At 33.7% G+C, this 12,918-nt stretch overlaps 1 protein-coding gene across 4 annotated transcripts in view; it reads right to left on the bottom strand.

The window, feature by feature from the left end:
- Window positions 1-215: 215 nt before the first annotated feature.
- The window catches only part of DPP10 (dipeptidyl peptidase like 10), a 1,476,327-nt gene continuing 1,463,624 nt past the window's right edge, over window positions 216-12,918 (bottom strand). For all 4 annotated transcript variants that reach the window (XM_073241336.1, XM_073241338.1, XM_037017060.2 and 1 more), the window contains 5 exons: window positions 8,088-8,187; window positions 7,776-7,834; window positions 7,596-7,668; window positions 4,367-4,440; window positions 216-2,839 (listed from right to left, as the gene is read on the bottom strand). In XM_073241336.1, coding sequence (XP_073097437.1) covers window positions 2,705-2,839; window positions 4,367-4,440; window positions 7,596-7,668; window positions 7,776-7,834; window positions 8,088-8,187 — 441 coding nt within the window. In that variant the 3' untranslated portion in view covers window positions 216-2,704. The remainder of the gene's footprint in view (window positions 2,840-4,366; window positions 4,441-7,595; window positions 7,669-7,775; window positions 7,835-8,087; window positions 8,188-12,918) is intronic.

Genomic DNA, 12,918 nt, shown 5'->3' on the forward strand with positions numbered 1-12,918 from the left:
CTGTAATCTGCAAGCCTCTCAATGGTCATTTCTAGGCTAAACATCTAATAAAAAAAGACCTATTCTCAGGGTGGGCTGAGATCACATTTTGAAGAGAACCCGTGTTCCTTAGCTCTGTCAGAAAACACAAACATGTCTCCCCCATGTCCCTAGTCTCTCAGTGTTGAGCTGGAGACCTCAGTGGAGGCAATTAAAATGACAAAATGCTTTTCCTGTTTAAAATAGCTTCAAAAGGTTATTTGTTTATCACTGTGGATGATTTAATAATGCTGCTTATATGTTTTATTATACAATTTATAGTTTCCCTTGAGGTTGTTTTTTTTTTTAACTTTAAGGGAGGAATAACACTTGGAAAGCTTGTTATTGGAGGCCTAGGAAACCTTTAAATGCATAAATACATATGAAATATGTGGGTCTACAACCAAGGGCAAATGTATCGAAGGGAAAGTCCAGTTATATGATCTCTTTAAGGATTGTTGTCTTTGTGTTGGTGAGCATTCCTTCATCTAAAAATGGCCCAATTAGTAAAGCTTAAAGAATCACAAAGATAAAAATTTCCTACCTTCCTACTGAAAAGTATATATTCATTAGAGATCTATTTAGCCATAAAGGTGAAACTGGGTTCCAGACAAATGTCTTTCACATTAGAAACTGTATTAAATTAATTGAAAAATAAACATTGATAATAATAATAAAACAAGAGAAATGATGAACAGTAAAAAGTAAATACTTTTTAAATGTTGCTCAAATTAACATTCAATAAAACCACATCTTTCAGACAACATAATTATTTGCATCATAAAAAACTTTAGTGGTTGAAATTTAAAATATTGATTAAAAAGCTTCAGTTGGACTTCAAATCAGCCTAAAAAGAAATTTCCATCTTAATAAAGTAGGCAAAACTTTCCTTTTAAACATTACAACTTATTTTTTTTTGAAATGTGGTTACTGTTCTCATAAAAGACCTGAAATGGGTCTTTCAGAAAAAGGGAACCTTTCCCATTTTAGATTGAATCCAACAGAACAGTGAAGACATAATTCTAAAGTATCCAGAAGAAAAGTAGAATATACAAAGAATGACTTGGACATTTTCAAATACCTAGATATTCAGGTTGATCTGTCAACAAAAATGATCAATTCTGTAACATTTTTAAGTTTCCTCATGGTATTCCAATGTCCAGCCTGTCCTAAGGAATATTTAAAAACCACAGAAACACAGTATGCTGCCTAGATTTATCTGAATTTCTAAGCCTGATTACACACTTTCAGACAACTTGTGGAAGATTCCCTTATGTGAAGTAAGAAGATGCTCTTTGACTTTAGTCACCAAAGTTAATATTCCCATGATTTAAGTTGACTTCATACAGTCAAGTTTATTTTACATTCTTAGTTACTTACTTCTGCAAGTCAACACAGCACAAGAATTAATGCATTTTGTGCCTTCAATTCAAATTAAATAGTAAACACTGCCATTTGTGAACTTTTTGGACAATGAATATAAAATACTTCATTTCCAATACTCAGCAGAAGGATTTAAATTAAACAGTAACAGATGAATTGGGCAGGCACAGAATACTAAATAGGAACTGGCAAATGAAATAATCTAACTCTTCGCTTTTACAATGAAAAGAAGAATTGATTCTGCATTGAAAGAAAGAAGTGAAAGGACGAAGTGTTTTTAAAAAAGCCTCTCCACCAAAAGAGCACTCAGTAGCTTTGCATTGTTAACCAAATTTCTTTATCAGAAACTATAATTTAATATATAAGTATCTAATTTACATGTGACATGGTATCATATTCAAAAAATTTAACTGCAACTAGAAAACTATTAACCACTAAAAACGATACCAAACACAACTCAAACATTTATAGGAAAGCAATAGCTAGAATTTGAATTTGAAAAAATGTTTCATCATGTTTGGCTCATTAAACAATGCATCCACTGTAGCCTGTAAAAGCGCATCTTTTCTAGTTCATCAAAGTTTCTCCTTTGTAGCATGAATAACATGTAAAGATAGGTTTACTGACTGTATATGCACACGTGTGTATACATATATATATATGTATTGTGAGACATACACTCGTGTATTGATTTAAAGATATTGTATCTACTGATAACTGGCTGAACGTTGGAAGGTGCTGAAATTCATATTTCTACATGACCTCTGACCCACTTAATAATGTCTTTTTATGAACAGAAATTACATAAAAAACTTTTTATTAACTGAATATTTTCTTAAGCATAATAGACAATGAAGGAATTGCACTTATTGTAAAGGTACAGTAAAGTGTTAGATTGCAGCTTAGCCATCAAAGATCAGGGACCATGGTTCTGATAAGTTGTGTATTATATGCAGAGATGACGGTGGCCAGTGAAATTAAAATGAGAGCAACTAGTTACAGAACAAATAGGGGGAAAACAGAAGAAAACATGCACTACTTCTACTTTAATGCAAAACTAATTTCTCCCAGGAACCCAACCCTTTGACTGTCCTTACATAAAGAAGCAGGTTCTGCACCCTTGGCAACACAGTAGACTTGGACTTTCGAATTCGAATTCTAGTTCTTTGTCTCTGAGTGTGCTGTCCCAGTGTCATCTTCTTAAGCTGCCCTTGAAATTCTGGAGCATGTACAACATTACAGTCTCTTGGTTAGGTTTCATTGAGCCTCAATATCCCCTTCAGTTCTATATAAATAGGGTCCATTATTCATCTTCTTCTGGTTCCTGTGGTAACACGGGTATTTCTTCCTTTAAACAATCACTGAAGAATCTGAGGATTGTGCTGTAGAGATGATATTTGCTCTTCTCAGATACGTTATGACCTTCATCTGGGTACACCTAAGACATTGAGGGGAAAGGAGATTTAAAGTTTCCAAAGCAGGTATTGTCCCTCAGAATTCAATCACTTACCCCCAATGGCAAGGGAACTTTGGAAAATAATATCGAATCAAAATCTCACCTAATCCAACTCTGAGTTCTTGATCCTCAGCCTTTTTTATTATTCTCATATGAATCAACATTTAACATAAAATACAATTTTGATGTATTTAAATTAGGACTTGCAAAAAATAGTAAAGCTTTCCAGATTGATGTTGGCCAAGATGGTAGTTATTCCCTTCAGCTTGACTAAATTTTAGACAAGTTCTTCCTTATCTTCCTTTTCTTAGAATATTTACTTAAGAAAACTTGCAATTATAAGTTCTTTCTCTGTCCCTTTAAAATATATGTGAATCTTCTTTCAGCCTTTTGCCAGTTTTAAAACTCAGGAAATGTCTTTCTCAAGAACATGGAAGCATCCCTTTGAAACATCAACACTGAAGAACACAGCAGCCCTCTCTCTGTGGGAAAGTAGGAGACTTGCCTAGAGGAGTTGTAAAACCGCCTCCGGTCATAAAGATACAGAAAGTTTCCATTTATTTTGTAGGTGAAACCACCAAACACACGTGGCCTATGAGTCCCTCCATCCTAGCTCTTAAAAACTCTCTAGCTCTTTGTTTCAACAGAGTGGAAACTACCCTACTAGAACAGTCTTAAATAAAATCTTCTTGTCTGTTTAGCCTTGTCTGGTGCAGTTTTTACTCTGACAACATCCTTTCCTTTCCAGTATAAACAATATTAGTAATTTTTCTAAAGTAAAAATAGAAAAAGAAATATTTGTCAGTTCCTGGGTGTAAGTTTTTAAATAGTGCCTCCCTGCTCGGTGAGTAGAGCCTCATTCTCCTTCCAGTTGTTTACGGCATCATTTGCCATCTGTTCATCTCCACATCTTCGTCTTTCATCACCCTAAACGTGATATGTGTGTTTTAGGTATGCTGAACTACTACTTTTGGTTCTTTCAAATGCTGAGGAATTAAAATTACTCTTTTGCCTTTTTACTCCTCTCTCAGATTGAAAGATTCTTGATGTTTAAAGTATGTTTTATTGACCCATCTAGCATAGTGACCACTGTGATGTCTTTGATACATATTTATTAAATGTAGTTGAATGCACAGATGCCAATGATGTTTTATCTTCTCTTTTCTCATAATAGTTCCTCTAACCACTTTCCCCCCACTTTTTATGCTAAAAGGCAGAGGGACTAGAAGGGAAAGAGAAAATTATTCTTTTAAGAATTCATTATTATTGATGTGAATAAGAGTCTGAGGAGAAAGACATTTTTGAATGAGCTTATGCAATTTTACTTTTAAAGCATGAGCTGATCCTTTTTCTTGACATAATTAAGAAAAAAGGAACACAATGTTTGGTACCTAAAAAACACAGTGAAAAGTAATAGTGTAGGGGATGGAGTAGCACAGAAGTTGTGTTTTTCATCTCATAACTAAAAGAACAATGTAGGGAAATGCATTCTCCTGAAAAGTAGCTTACCTGCAATGTATAATTCACTCCAGCTCTTATTATGTGTTTGATTAATTCTGCTGAATGCTGGAAATGAACTTTTGCTGCAAGAAATTAAATCATGATTTCATAAGACACATGTTTAGTAGGATCAGAACATTAGATTAAGTATTTCACTTTACATACATTGCTCATTTAAAAGCCTGATACCTGGCTTTAACTAAGAAGCCAATAGGTACAATGGTGATAAAACTTTGAGGTTTATAAAAAAATTATACAACTATGAAAAATATAAACTGAAACAGAAGCTAATACTAAGGCTCTATCTACTGTACACAAAATAGTATTTAAATGTACTTCTTTGGTTACCACTTAAATATTTCTAATTACTCACATATTTTCCACCAGTACAACATAGTGAATACCTGTCTTGACAGTAATACAGCAAAATAGCTTTCTGTTTCTTTCTGAGGGTTACTAGGATGCCAACCTCAGATACTGGCATTCTGTTTTATTTTAAATTAGAAAAGGATACCCCACATTGAGAAAATAAAATACACATCTCACTATTCAAGGACTAAATTTTTATTGAGGATCATACTGGTATCGCTCCTGTTCCCTTCTAGCTTCCTTCTGCCTGAACCTAAGGTCCAAAAGCCTAAAATAAGCAGCACAGTAGGCTGGGCTGGGTAGCGACATCGTCCCTAACTAGCTCTGCAGATTGGATGAACACCTCAGTCTCTTTGTATAGCACTTTCTGCTTGTGCTACTCGGGCTATTCATCCTATATTACATACATCTTCAAATTTCTGTAAGTAACTTTTAAGCTAACATTTTAAGTCTTTGTAAAACAAGGGCAGTCTTAACAATAGTTTAAGCTTCTTTATTGCTCTAATTTAATGATATTGATTAAACCTACACACAACAGACCATAAAGGCTTCCAAATGATCATTTAAATATTTTAAAATCTCCTAAGATCTTTTTCAGCATCTCCCTATTGTCCTCAATGGGAAGACATTACGTGTCTGTGTGTGTCTGTGTGTGCACGTGTGTGTGCAAACACACAGGTTCTTTTCCCTTAAAATGACTAGTCCTGAACCTCTGCTTGCATTTTATCAGGTGGTGAAGAACCAGCCCCATGACTGAGTCCAATAAGGACAACAAGATTTACCTTGGTAGCTGCAACATATTGGCAGAGGAATGAGAATAGCACTAATATATCTAGGATGATGGCTAGACATGAAATAATTTAACCTTGAATATAATTTATTTCCACAAGGAAGCTTCAGAGTAAAATGAATAAGAGCCTAATGCTGGATTGTAATTCCCTTCTATGAGTCAGTAGTTGTGTGATTTTTGATAACTTAAATAAATTCAGCAATATTTATTTTCCCAATCTTTTAAATAAGAAGAGTAATAATACCTACTACACAGTACTTTGGTGAAAAACAAATAATATAATATCAAAAGTTTTTGGCACATATTCTGACAGCACTTAATAATTGCTACTTGTTATTACTGTTAATATATATATAGGATCTTAATACCTTAGGATGACATTCTGATGTTCCTCAGAATGTTTATGCTGTCTTTCACCCTGCTTCACAGGTATGGTATCATCTTAGTCTTTTTAAAAATTTTATAATACTTTTAATTTTCAGAAAAATTCCAAAGATAATACAGGAAGTTCCTGTATACCCCACCCCTCACCCAGTTTCCCTTTTTTAAACATGTAACATTATTAGGATACATCTGTCACAGCTAAAAAACATTTGAACATCAAGTGTCCTTAACCTCTTCTGGCCAATGAGAAATTTTCAGACTTTGCTTTGATGACCTTGCCAGTTTTGAGGAGTACTGGTCAGCTATTTGGAAGAATGTTTCTCATCGGTTTTGTCCTGACGTTTTCCTCAGGGTTAGATGGGGGTTATGAGCTTTTGGGTCAGGAACATATAGATAGAGTGCCATTCTCACGAAATCACGTGCAGTGTGAATACTACCAACATGACTTGTCACTGTTGACATTAACCTTGGTCAATTGGCAGAGATGGTATTTGTCAAGCTTCTCCTTTTTAAAGTTACTTTTTCTCCCTCTTCCCATGCTACTGTTTTGAAACAAATCACTAAGTGCAACCCTCTTTGAAGGGGGAGGAGAGTTAAGCTTTGCTCTGTTGAGGGGAATACATACATAAGTTATTTAGAATTCTATCTAAGGAAGATTTGTCTCTTTTCCCCCATTTTTCTACTCATTTTATATATGTCAATATTGATCTAAGCTCTAATTTAACTTGGTCTGACACGCTTGAAGATTAAGAACAATGATGTTTCTAGCAAATGATCTTTGCTATAAGACTTCCAAAAGTGATATTCTCTGTAAAATGGGGTAAAAACACTAAGGGCATGGTAGACCAAAAAAACATCAAATTCAAGTATTAGGAAATATTGATTCAGGGCTCTGCCTTTCTTTGCTCACTTGCCACAGAACCTTGGATAAATCAGTTTCCTCCTTGAAATTGATTTTTCCCATCTGTGAATGGGGCTATAAATACTCAGCTCTGTTGTAAAGTATTGCCTAGAATAACAACAACAATAAAATACAAATTCTTTGAGCCCTAAAATGCTTCAAGTGAATATAAAATGATATTATTTATTACTAGTAATATCAATTACATTGATCTTCAATGTCTAAAGTGATGAAAAAAATGACAGGTGATATAAAATTCCTTTTTTTAAAAATGATTTTCGTTTGCTTGTTTTAAGTTTATTTAAATGAGTAACCTCATCAGAATTTCCTCTCAGTGATGCCATCCTGTTGTTTTCCAAGTTAGTTTCCACTTAAGGGATGCTGAGTAACAACACCACAGTTGCAGTCACTGACCATATGTGGTTATTAACATTTTAATTAATTAACATTAAATAAAATAAAAAATTCAGTTCCAGAGTCATAGTAAACACATTTCGAGTACTCAAGAGCCACATGTGGCTAGTGGCTACCCTGTTCAACAGCACAGATAGAGAACATTTCCATCATCCTAGAGAGATTTATTGGACAATGTTGCCGTTGAGGCTCACAACTTCCTCTCCTCTTAGTCCTGATTTCCTTCTTCCCGCTTCCTGTCATTCAGTGGATTCTCCGTGACACTCTGCTCTGCTCTCTTCTTCAGAAAGTTTACAGGCCCTCTGAAAGCAAGTCCTTAGATGTACTCTTTTGTTCAAGGTCAGGCTTCATCAAACAGTAGCAACAAAAGCAATACTTACTGTCAGCAGTCCCATGAATTATTAATATATTTTCTTCTTTTAAGCCATGAATATTATGCAGCACACTGGATGCCTATATATGAAGGAAAACACAAATATCTGTATATAAAGATCTAGGTATAGTTGCAATTTGACTTTTTAGAACAAAAAAATCTCCTTCATTATTTTTAAATTAGTTACCTGGTATGTGCTTTCCTCCTTAGATGGCATACCGAGGTATCTCTCAGAGAAAGCTGAGGCTGGGACCCAAGAAAACAGAAATTTAAAAATGAACTAAAAATCATTTGACTAGCATCTTCCATTGTTTCATTTCTGCATTTCACATTTAATTGTCATGCTCCAGTAAAACTGATTGAACCAGGGAGATTATAAACAACTGAAAACATCTCTGAGAGCTCATGATAAATGACCTCAACTGTGCTCCTCTGCATTGGGACTTTCTTTTCTACAGAACAATACATTATGTTCGGTCAGTCTGTGGGAAGTACTCACCATACAACTTCAGGTCTGTGATGGGTGCGATCACTGATCCACATTTAAAAAGGTTTTCATCTGATTTTAAGATCATTGATGCAACATAGCCACCATACCCCTGGCAAAATTAAGAATATGTACACATATAAATTATTTCTGGAAATTTTTAGGTTTCAATTACTGTTGGGTAATACAGATATCAGCATGTCTCATAATGTCCTGGACTTGAGCAAAGAATGCAGTAAGATCACTTTTTACAGATGAAAATTCTGAAGAGTTGTCTGAGTTTTTATGTGACAAGCTTTTTAAGTAACTTTGAGATATAAAATTAATTATATCACCATGTCAAATATTTTCTCTTTGATTTCATATAGTATGTTTGGGAACAGTCTCCCAGATAATTTGAAGCTAGGGAAATAACAGTACTTGTGAAGTCAGATACCATTTTTGTCAAATTACATATATATATGCATGTATATTTCTATGTATATTTATATATAGAAATATAAAATAAAACAGTATAATGACAGTTATGTAGAATTAGTAAAGGAGAATTAAATATTTAAAAGCAATCATCACAAATATAGATTCTGCTTTAAATTCCACACAACCAAACATTTCAAGGAAATGGGACATGATAAATAATGTTGTTAGATAGATGTGTTGGATTATTGTTTAAATTTAATTTTTAAATATCCTCTGGCAATGTTTTTGAACCAGCTTAATTATAGATTCTTTAAAAAAAATTAATTAAGGTGTTAAATTTTCCTTTGTAGGCATGATCTGGACAGAAAAGTTCCAGAGGAGATTTTAATTATAGTAATGCTGGACTAAGGAAATGACCTACCGAGTTATCTCTTCATTTTAGAAATTAATTTTTAGCTGTGCTGTGGGCAATGTTCTTCATCTTGCTGTATATCAGAGCATCTTGGGAGTTATTATAAAAATATTAACAGCCAGGCCTTAGCCCCAGAAATTCCAATGCAATTGGTTATGATGAAGTATGAAGTATACTTTTGAAAGGTTTCCCAATGATTGTAGTATGGCCCAGTGCTGTAGGAATCTGTTATTCTCCAAACTCTTGAGATAAGAAGTGCAGAACTTCATTTATGTTTATTTGGAGCATCATTTAAAAAATTGATACATGAAAGTCTAAAATGCAGTCAGGCATTACTGAAGTGGCTCAGAGAACATATGTGAAGAATAGCAGAATATGCTACCCCAAAATATACCACTGTGGCAAACTGATTGTTTTGAGCTTTAGGCACTTGAAAAACAGCTAAATTCAAAGAAAGGGAGAAGCTATCTTTGAACTCCCCTGACCTGCCTAAAGGCAGATCCCCTAAAAGGAACTCAACCATCATAGATCCCCACCCCAGAAGATTCATCAACCAAGGAAGATTAAATTGTCACAGGAAAGGAGACTAGAAGCCACCTTAGGGAGTTTCTCCATTTCCCTGGGTGTCTCCCATATAGACATGAGGTATACGCATGTATAAACTTCTGTTTATTTTTCTCTTGTTAATCTGTCTTTATTATAAGGAATCTCAGCCAAGGACTCAGAAGGGGAAAGAGAAAATTATTTTTTCCCCGTACATATGTCAGTTTTATACTAGAATATTCAGGTAGTACCCAGAAGCTTAAGGAAAACTTCTCCAACAGTTTGGAACCAGGTAAAGAACTGTAAACAAATTGTAAGGTTTGTTAGGCAGATTTAAGTTAGTGCCTTTGCCAGGGACCAGAGTTTCTCATGAGTTAGTCATCCTTCTCTCCCTGGCACAGACAGGGAGACATGAATGAAGATTTCCTTTAGAAACATAAACGTCCTTCACAAAAGGGTAACTTCTATCCTGTTTTCAAAGCTTCTCTTATGTCTGCTGTTCCTTAAATAATAAACTCAAAGTAATTCTTGCACCAAAGAGGCACATTCTGGAGAGGCATACTCTCCCCTGCAGAAGTATGAAGGGGTGCGATGAGTTATGCAAAGCAAGTACTTAACAAGCTATCATAGAGCAAAAGTGTGGAGAGTTGTTGGAAGTTCTGTTCCTGAAGGAGCTTTCTCAGTGTATTACTTCTAGTTCTCTGCCACGGAGATGAGACCAGGGTGTTGCAGCCAAGAACTTTCCAGTATTTCTCACGGGACAACTCATTTCCACAGTGAGGAACACGTCCTGCTTGATGCACATCTCAGCAGATAATTTTTCTGGTTCTGCTTCCACAATGACTAAGCAAACTTTCAACCAATTATTATTCTATTGTTTATATAACCTGCCTACTTTGAGAGAATAGATGAATATTCTAATCCACAGAACAACTTCGTATCACATTTAATTAATATGAATTAATAAGTTGCTGTTATATTTTACTTCAGTTTCATATGATTCTCAGAATCGGATGATCTCCAGGAGCTAAGTATAATGGTGCCTTCCAAAGGAGGGGTAGATCCTAGGACATTGCTTCTCAACTTGGAAGTTCATTCAGATCACTTGGAAATCTTACTAAAATGCATATTCTAATTCAGTAGATCTGGAGTGGGGGCCCAAGATTTTCCATTTTTCACCAGTTCTCAGGGAATGCTGTGCTGTGTTCCACATTTTGAATAGTAAGTTCTTATAGTGTGATAATATAATTAAATTACCAACCAGAACATCTTCCTTGCTTCAGACAGCATTCCCTAGATCAGTAGAGCTTTAAAAATATGTACTAGTGCCCTTGAAAACAATTCAATCAATCTCTGGAGAATGGGTTTAGGGAGCTCTCCACATATTCTAAAGTGAAACTAAGGTTGGAATTCATTGCTGCTGTATAAGGAACTGCATTTTACTATTTTTTAATATGAAAAAATGAGATTAATGAAGCTAATTACTCTTTAGACTTAATGATAGTGAAAGTCATTGAATAAAAATCTCTCTATAGCATTTAAAGACCTAATCCAAAATACTGCTTTAGTTTGTTTTATTTCAGAGAATGACTTTTGTTTTTAAAAGAAAATCAACACTGGTGGAATTAGAATAAATTAAATTTTAATTGCTTGCCTTCCTCTCTACCATTTCATATTTATTCACTGAATGCAAGAGTGGATCATGAAAGAGTTCCTGGAAAATATATTCTGGCAGAAGTAGGAATCAGATATAAGTCTAGCTATAGGATGGTGAATTTAATTTTCATAACAATTTATATCTATCAGGAATATGCCAAAAACTGTGGGTCATCATACTGACTTTGTAATCAATTAAATGGTGTTTTTTATCTGACAGAGATCACAAATAGTCAGCATAGGTTACTCTGTTTTGATTGTGTAGACATTTTATTGGTTTCTTAGTGATCAGATTTTTCCATGCATTACAATTGCCATGTCATTTTCATTGTAAAACATTTTTGCATTACTTATGCAATTTAACAAATTTATCTTTTTTAAAACATTTATTCAGCAGAACTAAGTTTCCTGAGAATTTTTTCTTAAAAAAAAAATATACCAATGAGTCTAATAGATTAGAAGGACATCTAAGGATAGAGTCTGCCATGCTTTTTACTGAGAACTTAGATTTTCATATGCCCAAGTTTTGAGATAATCATTAAGACTTTTTTTGAGATATCTTCAAAAAAGTTCATGAATACAGTCAAAGATATATAATGACAGAACTAAGGAAAAAACATTTTTTCTATAGCCTTAGACTGGTATGATTCTTTCTAAACCACATCACTTGTAGTGCACAATGAATTAATTTGAAATTGAAATACTATAAACATGTTATGAATGATACAATATATTGCACTATTTCCATTAAAACTTTTTATTTGTTTAATGTAACCAAGTAATTTTTATTACAGTTCTTATAATCTGGCCTTGATTTTTTTCCCTTGGGCTACATATATATTAAAAATTCCAAGCCCTAGAATTGACTCAGTGTCACAAACAAGCCCTAACTCAATTGAGAATATATAAAAGTATAAATAATGAATAATTACTCCCATAAAGTTTGAACCAGTTTCATATATGAATGACAATATTCATTCATATTTTTAAACTTGTTTACCTTCCCTAGATATCCATGTTTCTTGCCTTCTTAAATTTCCTTGTCTTAGATAAAACATGATCTCCTAGGGAAAGCTTTCCTGGTTAACAATGAAAATTGCTAAGTTATCTTTAATTTTGGGCCCCCATCTGTCTCTGTGACTTGGTGTTATGAATTGCATTATCACTATCAGACATTTTATATATTTTATCAATTACTTTTTCTTTGTTTTTCATTTATCTCCTCACAAAAAAATTCAAAAAAGAAAGGAATTGTTTTTTTCAATTTTGCGATAGTTGTATGTCTACCACCTTGAAAAGTGCTAGGCCCATCGTACATGCTCAATAAATATTTGTTGAATGATTAATTTTATTCCCCATTACTGTTGGTCTGATAATTATAGAATATTAGTGTTAGTTATGATGTTTATAGGGTTTTAAATTTTGTCATCTATCTTCAATTTATGTCATTTTTAAAACAATGTCAGAAAATTTATCTTCCAGGAGTTTTCTCACCTTTAACACTTGATAGAACAAATATTGAAATTATTATAACTTATATGAAGTTATGTTAGTTTCTGAAGATAATTATTCAAACTAGAATGGTCAAGGTCTACAATCAAGTTATATCGATACCTATTGAGTAACAGACGGCCAGTTAAAAGCTAAACATGCTAATATTAGTAGCTTTCTATTATTCTAGCAAACAAGTTAGAAAATAACACTGATAAAACACATGCCATTCACAATAAAAACTAAAACACTCTAACAATAAACAGAACATAGATGTAAAATACAGATGGAACAGATTTGATTTACATGAGAAAAACTACA

The sequence above is a fragment of the Manis javanica genome, chromosome 7 (genome assembly GCF_040802235.1).
Source record: "Manis javanica isolate MJ-LG chromosome 7, MJ_LKY, whole genome shotgun sequence".
Taxonomy (NCBI): Eukaryota; Metazoa; Chordata; class Mammalia; order Pholidota; family Manidae; genus Manis; species Manis javanica.